This window comes from Erpetoichthys calabaricus, chromosome 1, assembly GCF_900747795.2.
Source record: "Erpetoichthys calabaricus chromosome 1, fErpCal1.3, whole genome shotgun sequence".
NCBI lineage: Eukaryota > Metazoa > Chordata > Cladistia > Polypteriformes > Polypteridae > Erpetoichthys > Erpetoichthys calabaricus.
The window spans coordinates 317154755-317180060 of record NC_041394.2 but is presented as its reverse complement, the minus strand read 5'-3'; the positions used below and the strand labels follow the sequence as shown (position 1 = coordinate 317180060).

Sequence of the window (25306 nt, the reverse complement as noted above, 5' to 3'; positions counted from 1 at the left end):
ATAAAAAGGACATTCCTCATGGATAAGCAATTACTTAAAGCTATTGATAAATCGATATTTTCATATGTATACTGTAGAATATGCTTAATAAAATAATAATTAGAACAAAGTTAAAAATCTGTGAGCAACTTTAAATAGGGAAAATCACTTGAGCAATTCATTTCCATAGCAGTTTATTTTAGTGTAGGGCAGAAGAGAGCCTCAGCTCATCTCAGTAGTACACTGTGCCTGTGAAAGTATTCACCCCACTGGAACTTTTCACAGTTTATTGTTATACAGTATTGAATGACAGTGGATTTAATTTGGCTTTTTTGACACTGATCAATAGAAAAAGGTTCTTCAATGGTAAAGTGAAATCAAATCTCTGCAAAGTGATCTAAATTAATTACAAATGTAAAACACAAATTGATCTTATTAAAGTCAGTATTTACTGTAGTTAATTGGAATGTGATCTGGACCCTGACTCGGCCACTCCAGGACCTCAACACTGTTGTTTTTAAGCCATTCCTGTGTAGCTTTGTCTTTAGACTTGGAGTTGTTGCCTCGCTAGAAAACAAATCTTCTCCCCAAGGGACAGGTTTCTTGCTGAATACATCAGGTTTTCCTCCACGATTTCCCTGTGTTTTACTGCATTTCAGCCTTCCAGGGCCTGCTGCAGGTAAGCATTCTCGATTCATGATGCCGTCACCAAAACACTTTGCGATGGGGATGGTGTGTTTTTGATAATGTGCAGAGCTTAAATGTGGTGTTTAGTGTGATGACCAAAAAGCCCAATTTTGGTCTCATCAGACTCATAGAATGTTCATCCACCTGACTTGAGCATCTCCCATTTGCCTGGGTCCTGTGTTTTGTTTGACAGTGGCTTTTTCTTTGCCACTCTCCCATAAAAGCTGTGACTGATGAAGCACATGTCCAGCATTTGTTGTCTGCACAGTCTCTCCAGTCTAACCCACTGTAGCTTGTAACTCCTTTAGAGTTCTCATAGGTTTATTTGTGGCATCCCCCAATAGTCTTCTTATTGCATGGTCACTGGATTGCCTGCTCTCGGCAGATTTACAGCTATGCCGTACTCTTTCCATTTCTTAATGTCTGATCAAGCTGGACTCCAAGGGATATTCAGTGACACAGATATTTTTTTTTTTGCCTTCATCCCCAGACTTGTGCTTTTCAATCACCTTTTCATGGAGTTGCTTGGTGAGCTGTTTGGTCTTCACTGTGTTGGTTAGGCCACCATACTGACTCACCACAAGATGGACTTTCTGCATGCATTTATATACTAAAATAAACTAAAACCTCATACAGGGGATGTCCATTGAATGAATTTTGGGACTTCTAAAATGCGTTGGCTGCACCACTGATAATTTAGAGGTGCCGTATAAAAGGTTACTTTGTATTTTATATTTGTAATTAATTTAGACCACTTTGGAGAGATCTGTTTTCACTTTGACATTAAAGTCTTTTTCTGTTGATCAATAATAAAAAAGTCAAAATAAATCCAGTGTGATTTAATGTTGTAAAACAATAAAATGTGAAAAAATCCAGGGGGGTGATGTCTTTTATCGACTGTGTAGACCCATGCAAATACCCCCATTCAAGTATAACTATTTTCTGTGAAAATAATCCTCAAAACAAAAACCCAGAACAATAACACTCATTGTTCATCATAATTATTGCTGCTTTGATTAAATTCTTAGGGTAATATAGGCTAATGACTGTCCTAAGACATGACTATGGTTATCTTCTTTAATTCTTTTTTAAACCCACTCTTTAAGTTCAGGATTGCAGAGAGTCATCCATGGATGGAATGCCAGTTGGTCACTGGGTCCACTAACTCTCACAATTTAGAATAATTAAAGATGGCATGGGGGAGTACTCAGAGAAGAGCCTACACAAACACAGGGAGAACGTTCACACTCCACACTCTGCAGCTGGATACAGAATATTAGTATGTTACTTCTGTGAAGGGTCTCTTTAAACTTGAATTGAAGTTACACTGATTTTTTTTCTATTTTTAATAATGACTGTGCCATGTTAGAGTTTAGAAAGTTTGTGAATGATTTAATGGTCAGTGTAAAGATAAAGAGAGATGCCATGTGAAATTATTCGCTACTCCAGCATCTATTTTGATATACAGTCCATCAGAATCACCTATTTACAAAACTCTTACCTTCATTCGACATTCTTTTAAAAGCCCTTCCACAAATTTCCAGTTGGTTTGAGCAATGACAGCAGGGGAGAGGTCTGACAGTTTTGGTTGTCGTAGATTCTTCCCTATGCTCCTTGCCTCTTGCATGTACTTCTAATGAGAAAAATGTGAAAAGGGTTTGTTAGAAAATAAAAGCATTTCTTAACAGTATAATGGTTATGTTGCGTGTACAACAGTAATTCCAGATAGAAATGTGCAAGTTAAAGTTACTTGAAATGTATGCATTGTTTTTACACTTAAATATTATTATTCAGTCAGGGTCACAGTGGTCAATGGCCTTGAATTGACATTTTTTTATACTCATTTATTCCTTGTCAGGGTCTTGCAGAACAAGAGCTTAACACCAAGTGGTAAAGGGCACTATGTAGCAACCAACTGAGGACAGGACACAACTCCACCACAGGGTACACTCACACTTCTGCTGCCCCATTTCAGTGAATTCAGAGTTACTAATTGTCCTAAATAAATACATTTGAACTGTGGGATGAAAGTTGTGTGAATACATCAACAACATACGAGCTTCACTAAGGTGGCCCTTGAACTGGGGACCAAGTACAGTGAGGTGGCAACGCAGCACCATTCTGTGTCTGCCGTTTTTTTTGTTTATTCTGTCCTCCCTGGCCATCGGACCTTACTTTTATTCTATGTTAATTAGTGTTCCCTAATTTTAATTATTTATTTTGTCTTTTTCTCTCTTTCTTCATCATATAAAGCACTTTGAGCTACATTGTGTGAGATTGACGCTATATAGCGCCTGACCCAGCACAGACTAACTCGGAGGCACATGTAAAAACACAAGGACTTTTATTTTCTTCACCCATGGGGCACGTTTTCCCCATGAACCCCACAGGCACAACACAGTCCAAAAAGCACTCAAATCACACACTCCCTTCTCGGACCACCACTCCTCCCTGGCAACCTCATTCTCTTCCTCCCGATTCTGGGTCCTGAGTGGTGGTTGCTGGCCCTTTTTATAGCCCACCTGGAAGTGTTCCAGATGCTTGATCACCTGTTTCTGATTGCACTTCCAGGCAGGGTTGTAGAGTTGTCCAGGCCGGCTCAGGGACCCATGCAGCACCCCCTGGCGGCCACCCCAGATCCCAACAGGGCTGTGGAGAACTCCATCTCCCATGGAGCCTGCGGTAAACTGAGGCACCATTGTCAGCCAGGGAGGCTCCCACCAAGCGTCCCGGGGGAGGTACTGAGACGCCCATGGTAGTTCCCCCGGAACATATGTAGAAGGGGCATCCCAGCCAGGCATGGGACCCAGCCGCCCGCCATACTTGTTTGTATGAAAATATGCTATAGAAATAAATGTTGTTGTTGTAATTCCAGTCATATAATTTAATGCATTGTGACACTCTAACAGATGGAGTAGATGCTTTGCTATCAGTCAGTGGCCTCACTGTAATATTTAGCCAGGCCTGAGCCTTCCATTCCACACACAAATTGGGTGAAATTTGGGTAACCCATAAATTGGGATGGCAATTTGTACTGAAATGGACATTAATTTATGGAAATCTGTGACACTGTGTTCAGTGCTACATTTCTCTTGTCTCCAAGCAATACTGAAAAAAACAATTGTAATGGTTTTGCTGGACATGTTTATTTTACCAAGATGAATGTGAAACTAAGCAGAACTAGAAGGGGTTTGTATTGTGGACTGAAATGGAGCACTACTTCATGGTGACTGCGTTGAGCATTACACTGAATGAAACAACTCAGCAGAACTTTTCAAATTAACAGTAACTCATGGTGTCCCATGGTGGTAAAAAAGATAATAACAAGAGTAGTCTGGCCAAGTCACTTCACTTACTGGGCACTTTTAGACCGTGCACACTGTACCTTCACTGCCATGTGCAGGCCTGCTTTGAGCAGTGAGGAGACAGACCCATTACATAACTGGGTCCCTCAGGTGGAGCACAGCCTCCTCTTCGCAGTGATGATGATGATGATGATGTCGACTACCAATCTTTTTCTTACACACCTTCTACAAATCCTCTTATTGATAATAAGCTAGTGTGTAAACACAAATCCCAAATACTTTATTCATTGATCTTAATAATTCAAAAATACGCGCTTAACAAAACATGCTCCCCTCTAGACTCTTGCACCGCGTTTCTCTAGATCAAATGGTAGCCCCAAAAGCACCTCAACCTACCAGACAGCATGCAGAAAAGGACTTCTGAGGTGGTCTTATGGGAATGGGGGCCCTCTGATCCCATTCCCACAGCGCCATTGAGTTCTGCAGAAGCAAACAGCCTTCTACTTGCTGATGGGTCAGTGGGAAAGCAGACAGACGTAAAGAGAAAAAGAGAACAAAACACAAACAGAAAAGCAGCATGCAAATGAAGATGCAGTCTAATCAAAATTAATATGAATGTTCAAAATATTCTCTTTAAACAGAAGGAAATGTAAAACATGGAAACCAAGTGTCTGTGTTCCACCTGAAAGACAAAGCTTTGTCTGCACCCCTTTATAAAGCACAAGTGTGATAAATCACTGCAGCAGGACTCTTCTAGTGCATTAACTACAGTGCTACATGACTGAAACATTAACAGCCATTACTTATTAAAGCTGTTTTTACACTCTGATTAAAGATTATTAGACTTCTCAGAAGTGCTGAGAATATGGCAATTGATACAAAGAGCCTCAGGCACTTCATTGAACTGGCTGGTTGAAATCTCCTCGCTCAGTCTACTCTTACTGCTAATAATAGATCTCATTTGTCAAGTATCATGATCTCATTTAACTCACTTGGCAGCACACATTTCAATTTATTATGATACAAGAAAACTGTTATGACAGGAGTTTTCACCTTTTTTGGTGTAATTTCATCATGTCAGAAAATAAAAATAATATGAACTGTTAAACAGTGACGCAGCAGGAACAACAGGCTTCAGTGCAAAACACTAACCGATCTGCTGAGAATTGCTAGGTTCTCACTTAAAATGCCAGTGTGCTATTTTTAGGGGAATTAAAATTAGAAAAAAAGTCAGGTCTTACATATTCCTGTTCTAAGCAATCATCTAGCAATGGATATTTAACTTATTTCGCTTCATAGCAAACAAAGGGTACAGCGTTGCATTTTAAATGCCAGCATATTTTTATTTTCACTTCACGACTGCAGTGTGAGTTTAGATGTTTTAAAAAAATCGTCCACAATTATTTCTCACTGTAGGAATTTATCAATATATAAACACTCGTCATCAATACAAAACGTGTCTCGCATATTTATAAGTGCTTTGTACACAAACACACACATACCCATGAATTCCTTCTTAATCTAACTTCGGGCCTTGGGGAACCTGGAGTGTGATCCCAATGCATTGCACTCACAGCAGGAAACAGTATTTGACATGGTGGCATTTCGCATGGCACATAATTAACCTAACTGGCACACCTTTGGGAATGTGGGAAGTAGACCAGAGTGACTAAGGACACAATAAGATTCAAACACAGAGTGCTGGAAACATGAGACAGCAGTGCTAATCACTGGACCACAGTGCGGCACTTCATCAAAGAGGAACGTCACTGAGAGGGGGTGTTAGAACTTCACATCATTGAGCCTCCTTGCTCCTCCACCAGAAAGTATAAGGCTACAGTACCAGCTGGCACCACCAGAGGGCGCAGTGTGCAGATGGCCCCAGGACTTTAAATATCACCCTCCTGACCCGAAGGTGATGCTGGGCATTGCCTTTATCTTTTGGACTTGAATAGCTCACAGCAATCTTTCGGGATGCTCAGTCATGGTACTACTGATGCCAGTAAGAGAATTACTGTTTATGCATTGTGCTCCATGGTACGAGCAACATGCAAGTATTTGTATTTCATTAAAGTCAATAATACTTATGTTGTGTGACTCAGAGATACAGCAAAAATCTGTCATGTGTGGTTGGTAAGAGGCTTATAGAAACGACTTCTCAACAAAAGCTGTGCTTAGACTTGGCGTTTTTTATATGACACATTTCCACATATCCAAAATGATTCATTTTACTAAATCTAAAGCCTGAAATCCCTCACAGATTTGATATTCACACTTCTGATAAATGCCTTAATTTTGGTGGTGGCCTGATTCTGTTTTTAGCAGCATGAGACATGAGTCAGTTTAATTCTTTGTGATTTTACTAATCCAAAGCAACATGTGGACTTCTTTGATTAAAGTGCGTTTTTTTAGTTTCCTTAAAGAAATGTACATCCACCTCTCTCTCTCACACACACACACACGCACACACAGAGGAAAGACCTGGTAAGATACGCATGTGTTGTTGCCTATGCAGTGTAACTTCTATGAGGATCTTTCACATTAAATAGCATATGCACTCAACTGTAGGCTGTTGCGTTCAATGTACAAAGACTCTTATGAGAACATTTCTTTTCAGTTTTATTTTATTTTACAGTTCTTCTGTATTTAATGGTAAAAATAAAGCTCAATTTTTGCTGTTATGCAGGTGGCAGTACTGCCAAAGCACCACTGCGTTCACATCATGCTAAGTGAATATTTAAAATATTCATACATGCCCATTATATCTCACTCTGAACAGATGTGGTGTCCTGCTACTTTTTAGTGATAAGTTAGAAATTATTCAAAACATTCATTTTTTTTAAAGACTGGAGCTGTAAACAATGCAAATAATGCACCCAAAAATAGTCTGTATTTTATTCATGCAAATAAGATACTATACTTAGTGAAGAGTGCTACACAAAAAAGACTGGAATTGAAAATTGTGATTGTCACACTATACCACTCAACAGCAAGTTTAGCAGACCGGGATTAGGTGAGCTCACTGCTGTGAAGTGTCTTTTATGTTCTTTTTTAACTTTTTTTGAGAATTAAAGAAGTTTCCTGTTTATCTTACATTACGATTTATTCCAATGTTACTTTATATTAGTTCCTGTCAATGAATTGAGAAAGAGCCATAAACCCAAGTAGGCAGTCGCAGTTGTTAAAAGGTGGATTATGTTACAAAAAACGCACAAGAGAAGTCATCATATAAGGCACCTCACCCGCATATAGCTGAAACACAACAGAACAAAACTCCTTTGAATGAGCTTGAATTGTTATAAAACAGTAATACAGAGTTTTTAATAAGAATAATTTTAATAGATGACTTTTAATAGGAAAAACAGAACCTATCCTATTTGGAATTAGTGAAACATACTACATATAATAAAACATAATCAATGACATATACTGCAAATATGCTGATGCAGTAGCATCCAACCACACACAGTGGTGACTTCTATTCTTTTTTAATAAATATTACTAGCCAACCCGTGGCGTAGCATACGCAATGTGAAGGTAATAAACGTGGGAGGAGTGTTAGAGTTGGTGGGCGGGGCTCTGTCATGTGTGCCATGGTTGGCTGCTTAGTGAATTGTTGGTGGGCGGGGCTCTGTGAGTTGGCTAGCGTGGCTGTGTCTTGCGTGTGTCTTGTTTGCCATGGACTTAGTGAATTATATATATAAATGATTAATCATGCCCAGTTTAGGAACAACGTGGAGCTGAGTGGATTTTACTAATATGTGCAATTACTTTTTAAAATATTTTTTAGTTCTGTTACAATTTTTATAATGACAGTATTAGAATGCACACCCTTATTCTTCGCTAACCTTACCTTTGTTCACAAAACTGTTTAAAATCTAAGTAACAAATTAACATTTGCAATGCACCATCTACTGGAATTTTATTTTGTAATGCATGTAGTAATAAAATGCATTGCATTTGTCATTCCAACAGATGTTGCATCACAAGCATTTTTAGTAATAAAATGCATTACTACACATGTTTGCAATGTGCCATCTGTTGGAATGACAGATGGAATGCATATGTCTCTGTTATATGCCATTTGGGATGGGATTCATAAAAGCAGTGTTAATGTTTGTGATAAGCCCATCCATTAGAATGACAAATGTAGTGAATTTAATTACTAGAAATGTTTATGATACCCAACCTGTTGGAATGGCAGAGACATAGAAACTGAACAGACACACAGACACATCCTTCTATTAAGGTGGATATTAAAAACAGTCAGCAATATTACTGATCGTATCATGAATAGCAGCTAGGACTGAGCTGGTCAATTTCTGTCAGAGGATTGTATTTTTAATAAAATCGGCACATATGCAAGTGGCTATATATATGGATCAACTACGATATCCAATTGGTCAGACTGTCTGGTTTAAAGTGATGTACAGCTAACAAGGAGCTGCATGCAACAATGTCCACAGCGCAAAGTCTGCATACGTTACTACTCTGAGGAAATTGTCACGTTTGGAAATCCAGAGCAAATAAAGATTTTTTTTTTATTTTTATTATTATTTAAGAATAACACATTGATATGCAGTTAGTTGGTAAATTAACAGCAGCTGTTCCGTAGGCCCAAATTGATCAGACTCCTGTTTTGTGAAAGGCCCTTCTCCTTTTATTTCTTTCCCTGCACTTTTTAAATGAAAACTCATATTTGCACTCCAATCTTGACTCTGGTGTCTTTTATGTTACCATAATTGCCCAGTTTCAGCAAGTACAGGCCTATCTGGATTTTATTTTTATTTAACCTAACTTCAAGTTTCCTAGAGCTCTTAATAGACACACCATAAATATAAACTACTATTTTTTTGTTTGCTTATTTTAAAAGTGTACCTTGAAGCCCTAAAACAGTAGTTATAGATTCCTTGTTCAGAAATTTAAATTAAATCTGGGACCACTTGGCCACCCAATTCATTTTACGAAATTGCTGTGTTTATTTACAGTTCTTATTAAAGGAAATGTGATTTATCTTAAATGAATAAGATGTGGCAGAGCTAACACATTCATTAAATTATATATTTTAAATTCAAGCAAAACGTAATAACCCCACTACTGTTATACAATTTAGTGCTGAAATATATGTGACTGTTAGCTTTTTTAAATTCTTAGCAGGACTATTTAAGAAAGTAAAACTAGTAATGTGCTGTGGGCTGACAAATAATGAATGCTACCACTGCTCCTGTTAAACACTGAGCAGCTCTTAATCAGTGCAAGCATACGGTTAGTGAGCACCACAAGTGAATACCAAGCAGCTGATTTCTTTACTTTCTCTTGCTTAACTTTTACTGTTGCGATTTACTTTAAAAATGAATGTGAATGAGATCATGATGTCCACTAGTGCCCTCTGTCGGCCCAGCTGTCATCGCACACCCTTCATACTATCAAGCTTACATATGCTTAGTGATATTTACTAAAGACAAACAAACTCCCAGATTTCAGTTTTAAAATGTCTTAATCATCTTTATTTTGCTATCTTTTTTTTAAATGAAATTGTTTACTTTGTGAGATACATACACAATAAGACACCATTTATTGAAAAGGGAAGTTGAGTCTTGAAGCAGAGAATACGCAGTGCTTAAATTATTTTTATTTTGCAAATCAGTAGCAATCCTTGGACATTGATCCTTGTGCAGCGCCCCCTTATCCTCTACATCCAAAATCTGTTTTCATACTTAAAACCAAAAAAGAATTCTGCTCCACATCTACTGCCTCTTATTCCTGTCTAAAAGTTCAAAGGGGGTTCAAATGGCTGTGTCAGTGTGCATTTGCAAAAAGGAAGGCTACACAGGTCTCTATTCTTCCTGCGTGGAAATAAGTTCTCCTTGCTTTTTCCTTTTAAATATTAAGAGTTTCTTTTGAAAGCAATTGTACAAAGTTCATTCTCCAAATTCATGATAATACATGCGTTTATGGAATTATCCAATTTGTATTTCTTGGTGTATTTATGTCATTTCATTCTGCTAGATGCCTTCATGTGTTGAAAGTATTTGAACTATATCATAAAAAATACTTGTTGCAACAAAATTAGCCAGTTTTTCATATCTGATATACAGCATGTGAACACATGAACATATACCCACTATGTAGTCTTAGCGGTTAAGGTGCCACATATACAGTGCTATAGGCTTACCAGAGCCTAGTAAAAGTTTAGAATTTGGTTTGCACCCAGACTCAGAACATTTTCTCTGTGCTATAAGAAACTATAATAGTGTGTTCCAAATTGCATGATATGGTGCGGTAGGTAGTAGGGTGTTACAGTGTGTTAGCCGTGATGGATATAGTGAGAAGTCAAGCAAAATGATGCATTTAATTGGCTAACTGAACAGATAACAATATGCAAGCTTACCTGCCTGAAGAAGGGGCCTCAGTTGCCTCAAATGCTTGCATATTGTAATCTGTTCAGTTAGCCCAGGGGTGTCAAACTCAATTGCACAGGGGGCCAAAATCCAAAACACACATTAGATCACGGGCCGAACAGGATAAACATTTATTGAACACACTAAAACTAAACTTTTAAAACTTTAAAACTTTTAAAACTTAACTTTTTTGAACATAAATATGAATAAAAACAGACAGGAATATTATTCTGGAATAAATCAACTCAAAACTTAAATAACTTATAATATTTTGCTCTCCATAAAAATATATCCTGTCTAAATTATACAAGTTAGAAATAAAATAAACGTTAAAAGAACAAACATTCAAATTTCTTTACTCTTATGTCATTTTATATAAAAAATAAACTTAAATTTTAAATATCCCAAAAGATTTAGCTCTCCATAAAAATATATCCTGTCAAAATTATACAAATTCAAAATATGAACATGCTGCATAACAAAACCTGGAAATATAAATAAAATTTGTGCTTTTCAGCAATAACAAATCAAATCATTCAGTTGTCTTTGCTCTTATGTCATTTTATCAGAGCTGGACGCCTGGCATCTTTTTTTGGCAATAAGTTCGTTTATGTTTGGTGTGAGGTTCTGTGTTGTGGAGATTCTCAGGATGGACTGCAGGTTCTCATCAGTGAGACGACTCCTGTGTGCTGTTTTGTTAGTCTTCATCACTGAGAAGAGCTTCTCACACAGATATGTGCTACCAAACATGCACAAGGTTCGAGCCGCATGTAGATGGAGCTGGAGCATTTCTGCGGGAATGGAGTGAATAAACTGTGCGGGCCCTGCAGTATCGTACTTTGCCTTCAGTGTGCCATTACACTGCAGCTCAATCAGCTCCATCTGAATCTGCACAGGTGCAGTTTCCACATCGACAGCAAATGGGTTGCGAAGCAACTCAAAATTCTTTTTTTGTTCCTCAAAGTCACCAAAGCGCCGTGCGAACTCAGTGCGCTCAGTTTATCAGCAAAGTGCGTATTTGGGAACACCGTTGTGCTGACTTGGTTCAACATTTCTTGGCAACAGGGAAAGTGGGGCAAGTTGCACTGGTGCATTTGTGTTTCCCATAAAAGCAGCTTCACTTGAAATGCCTTCACTGCGTCATACATGTCAGTGATCATGCAGTCACGTCCCTGGAGCTGGAGGTTTAAGGCGTTGAGATGAGCTGTTATGTCAGCCAGAAATGCCAATTCGCATTTCCACTTTTCATCCCTAAAATTGGTGGAGTCTTTTCCTTTACTGTCCATGAACTTACAGATTTCGTTGCTGAGCTCAAAAACTCTGTTGAGAACTTTTCCCCGACTATTACATTACATTGTCCATCTTCAGGACTTTGTCACATAGTGCTTCCTGGTGTATGATGCAGTGATATGCCATTAACTCACCAGTACAGTTCTCCTCCTGCATCTTTACTCGCATCCTTTCCACTAGTCCACTTTTTTCACTACACATAGATGGTGATCCATCAGTTGTAAGTGCAATAAGTTTGTCCCAGGGCAGTTTCATGTCGGTTATACTTTGACATACATTTTCAAAAATGTCTTTTCCAGTCGTTGTCCCGTGCACTCCACGGATGAAGATGGCCAGCTGTGCAGTATCAGTCATGTCAGTACTTTCATCCACAGCAAGACAGTATGCAATAAAGTCTTTGCTTCTTTCATTCAACTGTGTTCTTAAATCAGTGGCCATCTCACAAACTCGATCAGCAATTGTATTTCTACTCAGGCTTACAATTGCCAGCATCTGCTTTTTGTCTGGACATAAGACGTCAAACACCTTGATCATGCAGCTCTTCAGAAATTCTCCCTCGGCAAATGGCCTGGCTGATTTGGCGATCTCCTCTGCCACGATAAAACTTGCTTTCACAGCAGCTTCACTTTGTGATTTTGCACGGGTAAAAAACGTCTGCTGAAGTGTCAGATTCTTCTTTAACTCTTCTGCTTTCTGTATCTTCTGCTTTGCATTCAGGTCTTTCAGGTTATCCTGATGTTTTGTCTCATAGTGCCGTCTTAGATTAAATTCTTTAATTACAGCCACATTAGCTCCACAAATGAGACACACGGGTTTACCGGCAATGTCAGTAAACATATACTCAGCCTCCCATCGGTTTTTAAAGGCTCTGTTTTCAGAATCAACTTTTCTCTTCGGCATCGTGAGGGCTAGCTTCGCAATAACTTGCAGCATCATAAGCTAGACTTGATTAACGCGGGAAGTGTTCGGCAAGGCAGCTGAAGCGCTGCATTATAGGATCTGTAGTTTATTGTGTTACCAGCGCTTCATATCGCCGGGCCATTAATAGCAATAATATATAAAATGATCTCGTGGGCCAGATATAATTACACGCCGGGCCGGATGTGGCCCGCGGGCCTTGAGTTTGACACATATGAGTTAGCCAATTAAACGCATCATTTTGCTTAACTTCTCACTGCATCATATGGTACAAAAAATTATCAAAGGTAATTTCACGTTTCATTTCAGTTTTAAAGTACAAATACAAGTGTATCACCGTTGTGTTGAGAAACCTCCTGGCTGAGGCCGATTGACACAGCTAGTGTAAATATATTTACTGAATCCCGTGTCCTCGTGTTGTCTGTGTGCACTCTGCAGTTCGCCCCATGCCTGTGTATTACTCTGGGTATTCCAGTTTCTCCAAAGGTGCGCTGGTTAGGTCAAGTGCTGATTCCAAACTGGACATGTGCTGGAGGCCCCTGCAGTGGACTGGTATCTGGTCTCATTGTTATCTTGCATGTGAAACTACCAAAAAGCGCATTACATGGCTTTGAGAATGTTATGTTGCAGTAGCTTGTATATAGCCTCACAATTAGCCCTTAAATATTTGTTCAAAATCTACAGGGATGGAAAGGACACCTTGATTGTGCAAGTGCATTCAAGTTTATTTCTATATGTACTGTATATGATATAGCATATACTCATATATTCTAGCTGACAATCCAAAGCTAAAGCCTGTCCAGTCGGGCTGTCAGTCTCATAACTGGAACACAGAAACCTCTGTTGAAGGCTTTAGATAAGATCATGAAAAAGAGCAGATATTCTGTCTTACATGAAAGCATGCTGTGAAAAGGAAGATGCAAAGTCAAACACACATGAGGCTAAGGAAGGAGAAAAACTTATTAGGGGGGTTAGAGATGTGGGGGAAGTTTTACCTCTCTCAAATCATTGTCCAGGCCAATGTGATCAGAGTGCTGTCTCAGGCGGTCTTTCCTGCGCTGAGTGCTGGCTGTCCGATTGACCCAGCGGCTGAGAAGACATAGAAAAGAAATTATAGCAGCATTTCACACACCAATTGTTCTAACCAGGTAGAAATTATGATGGATTTAGTCTTATTTGCAGATTAATAAATAAAAAAAGCATAAGATGAAAAATCTGAAATTCTTTAAATACGTAGTACTGCTCACCTATTTTTTTTTCTGCTCTTTATATTGTTCTTATATTCTATGGCATGCTAAAGTGCCTGTGCACAACGTATAATTGTAATGAATAATGGCAAGAGATTATTAGATTACTGACTCATCTGAAAGACTTCTCTACAAAGAATGGAGTGAAATAAAACCAAAGCAAACTATAATTTACTTTGGGCCCTTGTGTTAAAACACCAGCACATTAAATCACAATGTCACACTCTGACTACAAGGTTACAAAAGGCAAGCAGATATAAAAAGATACCAAACTTGTAGCAATATACTGAGATAGATGCAATTGTTTAAAATACTTTAATAAGTCATCTTATTTTAAATGAGTGCAGCTCTTGGGCTCAATGGAGAAGGTGACATTGTCGTCAAGTTAGTAGCTAGTTGCTTCAGTTGGATAGACAGGCTATAAAAGTGAGCTTGCTGTCAATTTTGTGTTGCAGTAAAATAAAAAGTGAGAAATTAGTGAAGTGCCATGACGGTGCTGAAGGATAAAGGCCACCATAAGGGTCTATAAATGGTTGCCTACACTTCACTCGCTCATGCAAGAATCCAAGCCCTGTTCTGTAAGATTGCACAGTTCAGAGGAGCGAAGTTACTGAACGAGCTTATATTATTTTTTTCCTCACAAGACAAATAATAAGAGCACTAGAAAAGAGCTAAGTGGGGAGCTGTTTTTGTGCCATAGACTATCGTCCATTCCTGCCCATTTCTGCCAAGACATTTTCTTCTTATAGCTCTGATCTGACTATAAATCCAGTGAAAGTCTGGTCCAAATGTCCAACTTCCCAGTCCTTTTTAATGCATCATACTTGCCCATTTTGATTGACCATTGCAATGTCAGTTAGTCAGTCAGTCTCCAACCCGCTATATCCTAATACAGGGTCACGGGGGTCTGCTGGAGCCAATCCCAGCCAACACAGGGCACAAGGCAGGAACCAATCCCAGGCAGGGCGCCAACCATTCTAGAATTTCTTTTATATTTAGACTTACTTCTTATTTATTTGACAATGTATCCAAAAGGACTTTCAAATCTCAAGTTGATCCTTACTAGGAAAGCACTGAATAAGTCAGTGATGCAGATTAAAATTTGTGGCTTCAGTTTCACATCTTCTTCACTAGGCCACATTGTCTGCATTTCAGCTGCATAACTGAACTTTGTATGTACAAAATAAGCACAAGTGTGGACTGGGGTCTGCTTACAATGGCCTACATAACTTTATGTTGTTACACTTATTCCTAATATTATTATTATCCATCCATCCATTTTCCAACCCGCTGAATCCGAACACAGGGTCACGGGGGTCTGCTGGAGCCAATCCCAGCCAACACAGGGCACAAGGCAGGAACCAATCCCGGGCAGGGTGCCAACCCACCGCAGGACACACACAAACACACCCACACACCAAGCACACACTAGGGCCAATTTAGAATCGCCAATCCACCTAACCTGCATGGCTTTGGACTGTGGGAGGAAACCGGAGCGCCCGGAGGAAACCCACGCAGACACGGGGAGAACATGCAAACTCCACGCAGGGAGGACCCAGGAAACGAACCCGGGTCTCCCAACTGCGAGGCAGCAGCGCTACCCACTGCGCCACCGTGCCGCCCTATTATTATTATGTATTTATATTATACTTATATACAGTGTTATCATACAGTACATGGACAAGCAAAGACAATGGGGTTTGGTGTGAGCCATTGCAAACTTTTATGAGGATCCCACCTTACCATCTCTTGATGATCCACAGTGGATCTCCCTCCTGATGCAAAGTTCCTATTCACTCACCCAATTTGAAGTTTTTGCATTTTACAGTATTGGGCAAAGTGGTGGCTCTGTGGCTAAGGATCTGCACTGGTATCAGGGAAGTTGCCAGTTCAAATCCTGTTAACTGCCAGAAGTGATCCAACTCCATTGGGCCCTTGAGAAAGGGCCTTAATGTAAAAACTTCAGGGATGCTGTAAAATGGCTGACCTTGTGCTCTGACCCCCAAAGTTCATGCAAAAAAGACAATTTCCCCTCAGGGATTAACAAAATATATTAAAATCAAAACATCCATCCATCCATTATCCAACCCGCTATATCCTAACTACAGGATCACGGTGGTCTGCTGGAGCCAATCCCAGCCAACACTGGGCAAAAGGCAGGAAACAAATCCTGGGCAGGGCACCAGCCCACCACAGGGTACACACACACACACACCAAGCACACACTAGGGACAATTTAGAATCGCCAATGCACCTAACCTGCATGTCTTTGGACTGTGGGAGGAAACCCATACAGACACGGGGAGATAATCAAAACAATCAAAAAAAAAATAGAACACTGAATCGGAGTGGATTTAATTTGGCTTTTTTGACAATGATCAGCAAAAAAAGACAATGTCTTAATGAAAACAGATGTCTGCAAAGTGATGTAAATTAATTACAAAAATGAAAAAGAAAATAATAATTGCATAAGTATTTAGAGTCAAGTAATAAAAAAAACAGGCTTATTTGCCTAGCCACTGTTTGCAGAGTCATGTTTGCCAGACCCCAGTTATGATAAGGGACGCTTGCCTTACCACAAAAAACTTCAAAGCACTAAAAATCTTAATGCATCACTAAATGTCCTGAACTGATGATCAAACAGAGAGGTCTTTACAAGATGTTCAACATTTCAAACTTGCATGGTTGGATGGAGATATTCCAAAAGTAAATCTCGAAACGGGGTATTACTTTACATTAGAAAGAAGGCAACTTCATCAATCATCTGTGACTTCCAAAACGTCCTTCATTCACAATCCACTTACCTCATTTTAAATCTGCCTGATTCAATTAGGGTCAAAAGGATGGGTCCAAGCCTACTCTGGCAGCATCAGGTGCAGGAAAGCCACTTTGGGCAGGACACCAGACCTCCTCATGAGGCACACAACTCAAACATCTTCATACCAGAACAGTTTCGGAGCCATTGATTAACCCCATGTGCAGGCGTCTTTGAGGCGTGAGAAGAAAACTCACTCAACCATGGCCAGAATGTGCAAATTCTCCATAGACAGCAATCAGGCCAGGATTCAAGTGGAACTTTGAGATGACATTGATAACCACTGTGACCCTATTCCACCTTCTACTCACAATAGTGTATAATTAAATTCAGTTTATTTTGGTTTGGTTTGGTTTGGTTTCTTTGGGTGCAGAGTGACACTGTGGTTGCCTGTCAAAAATCCCACATCCTGAGTTTAAAAGTATGGAGTTTGCATATACTCCTCAGGTCTATGTTGACTTTTCTCCCAAATCCACAAGGTTGTCCAGACCAGGTTAACTGGTGACTTGAACTGGTCTTTGTGTGGGTGTGTGTGTCAGTTGGCCACATGATGGGCTGGCACCACGGCCAGGGCTGGTTCCTGCCTTCTGCACAGGCTGCCTGGATTGGCTCTAGCCCTAAACAACTGTGCCCATTTGGGAATGTTAAGTTATCTTAGGTGATATTTACAGGGGAGGACTCCTACTGCTGACTCATGTTGTAGGACTAAGTAAATTATTGGATGGTGACTATGCAGTGCCCTAGAGAGGAGGTTATTAAAAAAAATCACTAGAAGTAATATGTGAGTCACCTAATCTGCCAGATACAAGGCAAAAAGTTTAGTGCACTGCACTTGTGACTTGTAAGATAAACAAAAAAGGCTCCCTGAATAAATAACATAATGGACGACAGCTTTCCAGACTTACTCACGTATAAAGCAGGTAATGTATAGACTCTGACATGCTTAATTTGACATCTGTTACAAGCTACTTCGTTTTCTAATTTCTCCTGGTATCTGTGAATGCTTCATATATATTTGATTTGTTGTTTTTATGTTGATCATTTTGCAGATCTAATGTTGTCCTGATCCCTTGTTTTCTCAGTATGTACAGTGTAGTAGCTTGTGATGATGAGTATTGTTAATGGTGCTATATGAAATAACAATCAACAAATGGATCAATTGTGTTATAGTGAAAACTATTTAACTCCTGCGGTGGGCTGGCGCCCTGTCCGGGATTTGTTCCTGCCTTGCTCTGTTTGTTGGCTGGGATTGGCTCCAGCAGACCCCCGTGATGCTGTGTTAGTATATAGCGGGTTGGATAATGGATGGATGGACTAGTTAACTCTTGCAAGCATGAGGTGGCAGCATACCCATTAACACTTACTTGTTGTTGGTTGGTCCTGATGCCAAGACATCTGATTGAAGATTTGGAAAAAATCCTTGCTCATATCTACCCTGTCCAATCTTCATATCAAGCAAGTGTGGATGGATGGCAGCATGATCAATCTTCATCAGCCGTTGTTCTATAGACTGGGCTGTGAATGGGCAAATAGGAACAATGAAGTGAATTTTTAAAAGTTAGAACTATACAGTGGACACCATCACAAATCAAATTAGATGTCATGCAAACAACACAATCAGCTTGCATAACAGTACCTTAAAGTTGATAAAACAATCAAAATAAAGAAATACATTTCTAAGACCATCTCATCTTAGCAGAGAGATGCACACAAGGGTGCTATAGAGCTGAACACCCATTTGCAAGGAGCTGTGTAACAGGACAATTGGTGTCTCACTGTTTTGTACAAGGTAGTCAGCGATTTTTGGAGTTTTAATGTCAGATCTTCTCGGGAGACTTCAAAACAGCAAATTTGGAAATATTTCAGAATAGAAAAGGCTTAAGAAATAGAGAACTATGAAAAGGATAGGTAAATAAAGAGTTTCCAAGTTCTTAAAATTGAAAGTGCTATGTTCATTTTAGTTTTCTATACATTTCCAAATTAATTATTTGCATTTTGCTTTGCTTTGCTTTTTCCAAATCTTTGGTTTCCATTTGTTGTTGATGAGCAGGGACAGGCTGTGGCCCATATATGGTGGAGCAGGTTACTTAATAACTGAACAGACAGATGGATCTATGGTACTTGGTGGTTCAAGACTTATGAATGCAAGAGAAAGGTAAAAGGTTAATACCCAATAAAAGCTCAGCATGCAAACTTCCTTTTGGCTTCTCAGCTTTAACTGCTTGGTTCTGGTTATTTGTGTCAAGAATGTCTGATGCAGACATAGACAACCTAAAGGCTTAAAAGCCATGACAAGTTGATATAAAATGATCTTACATTGATAGAAGCAGTAATCTGTAAACAAGGCAGGTGAAAGTGTCAGACAAAAATCACAAACAGAAAAAAGCAAAAAGAGAGTCAACAATATTAAGCATTTGACATTCCTAAAGTTGGGAGCACTAGTCTACCTCTTTACCTCCCTTGTTGCCACCGTCATGTGACTGCTGCATGATTAATGTTGCATAGCAATAGACATTGATGGAAGGAGCCGGTGGAAAACTGTAGATGAGAGGGGATGCTAGGGGTAGCCACGGCCAGATCATAACAATCTGTGTTGATAACAAGAGTCTTGCATCCCGTACATCAGGATAGGCAGATGAAGGTCTGGGGCTCCAACCTGGAGTACCCTTTTAATAAGAAAAACCACAAAGAAAAAACACAAACAGCACTTTCAGCTCTGTTAGGTAAAAGCATGGAACATTAGCATGCTCTTGTGGGGACAAAATAGAATCACTTGAATCACTCTTCTGGTCAAATGTCACCCTGTTTGCTAGCATTGCTCTTGCAGCATATCGAGCAGAAAAGGTGGGACTTGCAGAGGATATCACATTAGGCATCTTCCAGCTGGCCTTCTTCCACTCTATAGTGGCAAACAGATATTGTGAGGAAAACTGTTCTGCCCGTCCAACACGTTACCTTATGAAAAGTCCACACGGGAGGCTCTCGAGGCCTGTATATGTGTATCTCATCTGTCTCCCATTCTGAGATCTTCTGTCCACTTCACCGCAACTCTTCCTTCAAATGAACTGAATACAATTCTTTCTGAACTCCAGCCAAAAACAGATAAGGTTCTCTTTGTCAGTCACATCAATGCCTAAATTAACTGTTTCTTCTGCTGCACTTATTTTACATTTCTCACTTTTTCTCCTCTCCTTTAGTCTCACATGATTCAAAATGTTGCTGATCATATTCTTAATCTCCTAATTACTTGTTTAATTCCCTTTGCTAAGTAACTACTTCTCATCTGATCTCACAATCTCAATCCATTTCCTTCTTTTACCGCTGATGTTTACTGCACCAAGAAACTGTAGGACAAAGTTGGGATTGGCCATCTCTGTGGAAAAGAACCGACTTAACAGAAATGCCAAAGGCCAGTTGCCTTGCACCCAGATGCGTTCCTATTATAACGACAACAACAAAAACATTTATTTACTGTATGTGGCACGTTTTCATACAAATGATGTACCTCAAAGTGCTTTACAAGAAAGAAAAATATAAAAATAAGATTAGGCAATACTAAGTGACTTTCCAAATTTCATCTGATAACAGGAAATGTTAAATAATTACCCAAGGAAGATTCTACAAAATACTGATGTTAATCAAAGATGAGCTGACATGTCCTGTCCTGTAAAGAAAAAGTTGCCTGAAAGGACAATTACCTTCTAAGCTAATAACTGCAAGCTGAACCCTTTCCATAACACACCTGGAAAAATGCAACTGGAAGGGACGTTGATCCAATCATCAGGAGCTACACCATCCCTTAGAACTAGATTCTTGCTTTTTTTCTTTGTCTTTGGAGCAAGAAAGAATTTTCTTTGGGCCAGGAAACTAAATTCTGTACAATCTTGGAGCTGGGCACCCGATCTAGCTCTATGATCAACTAGTCAAAACTATAGCTCAGTGTCCACAACTGAGCCCTGTCTGGGAGAAGAAGCCATGCTTCAGAAATGGAATGTTAGTACCTATACTCTTGCCAGTGCCAGAAACACTTTTCCCTGGCAGAAGACATGGCAAAATTCCCCTTTAAACAAGCTGAGAAAGATGAAGATTCGAACAACAGACTACGTGGTAAAGGCAACAAGTGCAAGACACCACAAGCAGAGTTTGTGACTTGACCCCAGAGCAACAATAATCAATTGTCATGGTATCGCAAAATGGCTTATCTGAGCCAAGATAAATTAGGACTGTAAGTAGCTAATTCATAGCTAGCTAACACCAAGTTTCTCGTGTTTCTGTGTAATAAGCTTGTCACTGTATCAGGTAAACCTCCAGCGTTCAACTAATTTGGCAACAAATAACTCACGTTTAACCTTCTCTCTCAACCACAGTTGTGCATTACTGTCTGTGATGTCACACTAAAATTCCAAAAGTGAAAAACTGAACTAAAAAGCTTCCATAATCGAGAAAGCCTCTAAGACGCTGTCCACATGTACCTGGTCATTTCTTAAAATGTAGCTTTTTGTATGCATTTTGGCCTTTCGTCCACATGCAAACTGTGTCTTAGGTCCCTGAAAATGGACCTTTTGAAGGACTCCTTTCAGGGTGAAGATGTTTAGAAACTCTGTTTTCCGTTTATGTGTATTTAGCAGACAAGGGGAGATTACACAAGGCAGCAAACACCTTTGGATTGTCAAGACAGATGGTTTGTAAAATAGTAAGACAAGTGTGTGAAGAAATTACAGTCCACTTGGGCCCTGTGTATAGACAATGACCTGCCACTGAGTCCAAAGTTGAGGAAATTGAGCAAGGTTTCACCGGGACTCATGTAGAAATAAAGCGGCCATCCACAAATGTCATGGATTATCTGAACAGAAAGGGGAGGTTTTCTGTTAACATACAAGCCACCTGTGATAACAAGTGCTCATTTATTGATGTCGTAGTAAAATGGCTGGGTAGTGTTCAGGATGCCCGTATTTTTTCACATTTAAAATAAAAGGGTGATGGGCACTAATCTAAATGACATTGCCTTTGTTAGCTATTCCTGTTTGTGCACTTGACAGTGGATTTTTGCATTTTCATGTGGATGGAGATTTTTTTAAAAAAACAGTTCACGTGTGGACAGGATTTTTTTCTTTTGAAATGAACATGTGGAAGTGGCCTAAGACAAAAGACAACCAGCCTCTTCTGTTCTATGCGTTTGTCTGTCTCATTTTTTTGCATGCTGCCTTTTATATTTACATATGAGCAGAATTAGATCAAATTAATGAAAAGCAAGATGCAGGTCACCAGGAAACAACATTCTGACATGGCCACACTCAAGGACACCAAAGTGGAAAAACCAGATTGCAGTCAGCATCCTCAGCAAGTTCAGGATCCTTCAAAACAGCTCAGAGACGACCATAGCTGACTTCAACAAGGCCACATAAAAAATGAAAACGAAGTTCTAGGGTATAAAAAGAAGAAAAAAAGAAGTGAAGATCAGCCAGAGAACATGGCATAAGATAGAGGAGAGGAGAGGAGAGGAGAGGCGAGGCGACAAGTGAAGCAGAAAATCCTAAATACCAGGATGGCTCTTCTGAAGGAGAGATTAACACAACAGCACAGAGTGAAACATAAAAAAGTGAAGAAAAGTGTACAGAAAGACACAAGAAAATACTCTGATGAGCTGGCAACAAAGACAGAAACAGAAGCCAAGTGAAATAACCCCTGGACCTTGTACAAGACAAGAGAATTGCTGAGAAGTGACTTTGGCTCAAACCAAAAGGCACCGATGAAGACCACAGATGGTACCATCACTACCAACGAGAGCAATAAGAGGCAACAATGGAGGGAACACTTCTAGTCAGTGATCAACAGACCAACACCATCACAAATATCAGACATTCCATCAGCAGAAGATGATGCAATTATGTTCTAAAAATCCCAAGAGCATGTTCAAAACAGTTTATCTGTGATTAAAGCTTTAGCAGAGCTGACTGTCAGCAGAGCAGTTCACCATACCTGTGTGTGACGTCACGAGGTACTGAATACCACAAAATGAACAGCCTGTCGAGAGTGAGAGACATCTGTGGCATCACAGAGACTCTATCCACCCAGATGTCTGACGCAGATGTTATATTTAAGTTTTTTGACTATAAGTGTATTTGTATTAGAACTTTACTTGTTTAGGGTAAATTTCACACAAACATTAGGAAGTTTGTCTTTAAACAAAGAACGATAGACACTTGGAATAAGCTACCAAGTACTGTGGTAGACGATAAGATTTTAGGGACTTTCAAAACTTGACTTGATGTTTTTTTGGAAGAAATAAGTGGATAGGACTGGTGAGCTTTGCTGGGCTGAATGACTTGTTCTTGTCTAGAATGTTCTAATGTTTTACATTCAGACTTTGCTATCGTTCATTTTGTTTATCATTTATTTCTTTAAATCCTTTAAAATCCATTGACTTTAATAAATACTCTGTTGCGAGTGCCATAAAGGGTGGACTGGGATGGAGGGCAATCCCTTAACCTAATGGAAGATCAGCTCAGACTGAGGGGCAACTTGGTTGGGATGGCTTTCAATTTGTATCCCAATCGGGGTAAAAGGATAATGGATGGACTGGGGGATGAACTGTTCGGACCAAAGTACAAGAGATGGCGGTGTTACTCGGTACTTGGTCCCAGTTTGGACACCTGCAGAGTTTGTGTGAGATGTATGGTTTTGGAAGGGCAGCCCTATCGGAATTCTTGGGTGCTGCCGGGAGAGGACCTCCCTATTGTGTGTATCTTCTGCATGGCCTAGAAGTGCTTCAATCATGTAATGCTGTGTCACTGGAAGTACTCCCAGGTCCGGCGTAAAAGAAAGTATCCCACCACACACTGGCAGTCAGCGTCAGGAGGAAGAGGACAATTCTTCGGAAGTCAAGAAGTCAAGATTGGGGAACTGTCAAAAAACAGGGCTTGTTAAAGCCCATTGTGACATTCATTTTGTGATTTTGAGCTATACAAGAAATAAATTGTTGTTATTGTTGAAGGAAATGGAAAATGACTGCTTATAATGTGCTGTGCTGGACTGATTACAGAGGCTGTGAAGGTATCGCTATATAATAAATTATAAATTATATAATATAATAAATTAACCTTATTTTAACCTGGAACTGTATCTGTGGAATCTAGTGTTTGGGGTTCTGATGTGCCCCATATTGGTCACACTGTACATCTTAAGTGACTGAAGTAATAAAGTTGATACAGAACAGTTGGAGTTTGGGGATGCCACCTTCAGCATGGTGGAAATAACACATTGTTGGTTGGTAAGTGGCGATGGCCAAAGTGTATCAGCCTCCATGTGTCTAGGTTCTTCTTGGATAAACAAGTTGTGTCAGCCTTTAGGTCATGACTGTATCTGTGACACCTACTGCAGGCATCAATCATAATCAATACTTGAGTGGAAAGGGTCCATGTGTGTGTATATTAAACTTAAGGTGTGAGAGTTGAGAGGTTAGGAGCAGGCGTTGATACAGCACGTTGCCGCACCCATCACATGACAAACCAACTCAGGATCCCAGATTTGGAACCAAGTGCAGCCAGGCAATGGGTGACACCTCAGCACCGCACTAGTTCAGATGGAATGGAACCAGTGTGAGGTTTTTTATGGTAGCCGGAGTGCCAATTCTGCCACCAAACCCCAGGTTTTTCTCTACAGGTTGGAGTAACATAATACCCAGGACCAGAGTAGGCCAACTTATAACAAACTTGGTGAGTTCCTCTAACCACTTGATAATAGAGTAATAAACCTATCACCACTGAACTGGCTCTGTTACACTGGATTCCTGTTTATTATCAAATCACCTTTAAAACTGACAAAGGAAAGCACTAAAACTCCAGCTTGCCTGTCATGATTACTTTATCAACCTGCCAGACACCAGCGGTCGTTTTTTTTGCAGGCCTCTTACAATTCCAAAGACTGAGTAAGTGACTCATGAACTTTATGGTTTCTGCTTTGTAGGATTCTCTCCTTGATATTTCATAGAGAACACTCCCACGCACACTACCATCTATTCATGGTTATTTACTCTGTGGAGCTGGTTACAGATCTAAATAAGTAAATGGATCTTTCTGGAACATTCATGTGGGTGGGTCTTTCAGGAACCAAAAATGGTTCCCCTATGGCATCACTCTGAAAAACCTATCTGGCACGCTTATTTTTTCAGTGTATAGGTGGGATTATGTTATGGCTGTGGATAAAGAAAGTGGTCCACAAGCAGTACAGACCATTTCATTTGACTTGCATAGGAAAGCTGTGTAAATGTTAAAACAAGTGCATTAGTGTTTACAGGTATGATGCTGAGACTTTTTTGTTTTTTTCTGGTGTTCATCTCATGTGGCCAGGCTGAATGCTTTTTGGTTATCCAAACCACATGAATTCAGTTTGGTTTTTTTTTCCCAAGCTGAAAAGCAGTATGTGACATTACCATCTGCAAAGCTCAGTATCGACAGTTGACAGACAGGAACCCAGCAGAGAGTTGGACCTTGTGAAATAAACTATGGAGTCTGTGGATGTGATTTCAGCAAAGACTTGCCAATCAGTTGTTATCTACTGTATATAGCAGCCTTCACAAAGTATGTGAATGCAAAGAACAATTCAATGAACAAAATCATAGGTTAGGAATGGATTTTAATTAAGGCCTGTATGAGCCAAGTTCTA

General features: G+C 39.7%; 1 protein-coding gene and 1 long non-coding RNA gene across 7 annotated transcripts in view; both read right to left on the bottom strand.

The window, feature by feature from the left end:
- The window catches only part of dennd5b (DENN/MADD domain containing 5B), a 323422-nt gene that overhangs the window by 50306 nt on the left and 247810 nt on the right, over nt 1-25306 (bottom strand). For 3 of the 6 annotated variants that reach the window (XM_051928951.1, XM_028817827.2, XM_051928962.1), the window contains 4 exons: nt 18007-18157; nt 13576-13669; nt 4368-4478; nt 2168-2299 (listed from right to left, as the gene is read on the bottom strand). In XM_051928951.1, the coding sequence (XP_051784911.1) occupies nt 2168-2299; nt 4368-4478; nt 13576-13669; nt 18007-18157 (488 nt within the window). The remainder of the gene's footprint in view (nt 1-2167; nt 2300-4367; nt 4479-13575; nt 13670-18006; nt 18158-25306) is intronic. The other 3 variants (XM_028817798.2, XM_028817805.2, XM_028817818.2) reach the window with 1 other exon arrangement.
- LOC127528429 (uncharacterized) lies at nt 10799-13567 on the bottom strand. Its single transcript, XR_007935328.1, has 2 exons — nt 12278-13567; nt 10799-11492 (listed from the first exon to the last, which is right to left on the bottom strand). It is a non-coding gene; the product is annotated as an uncharacterized LOC127528429 (long non-coding RNA).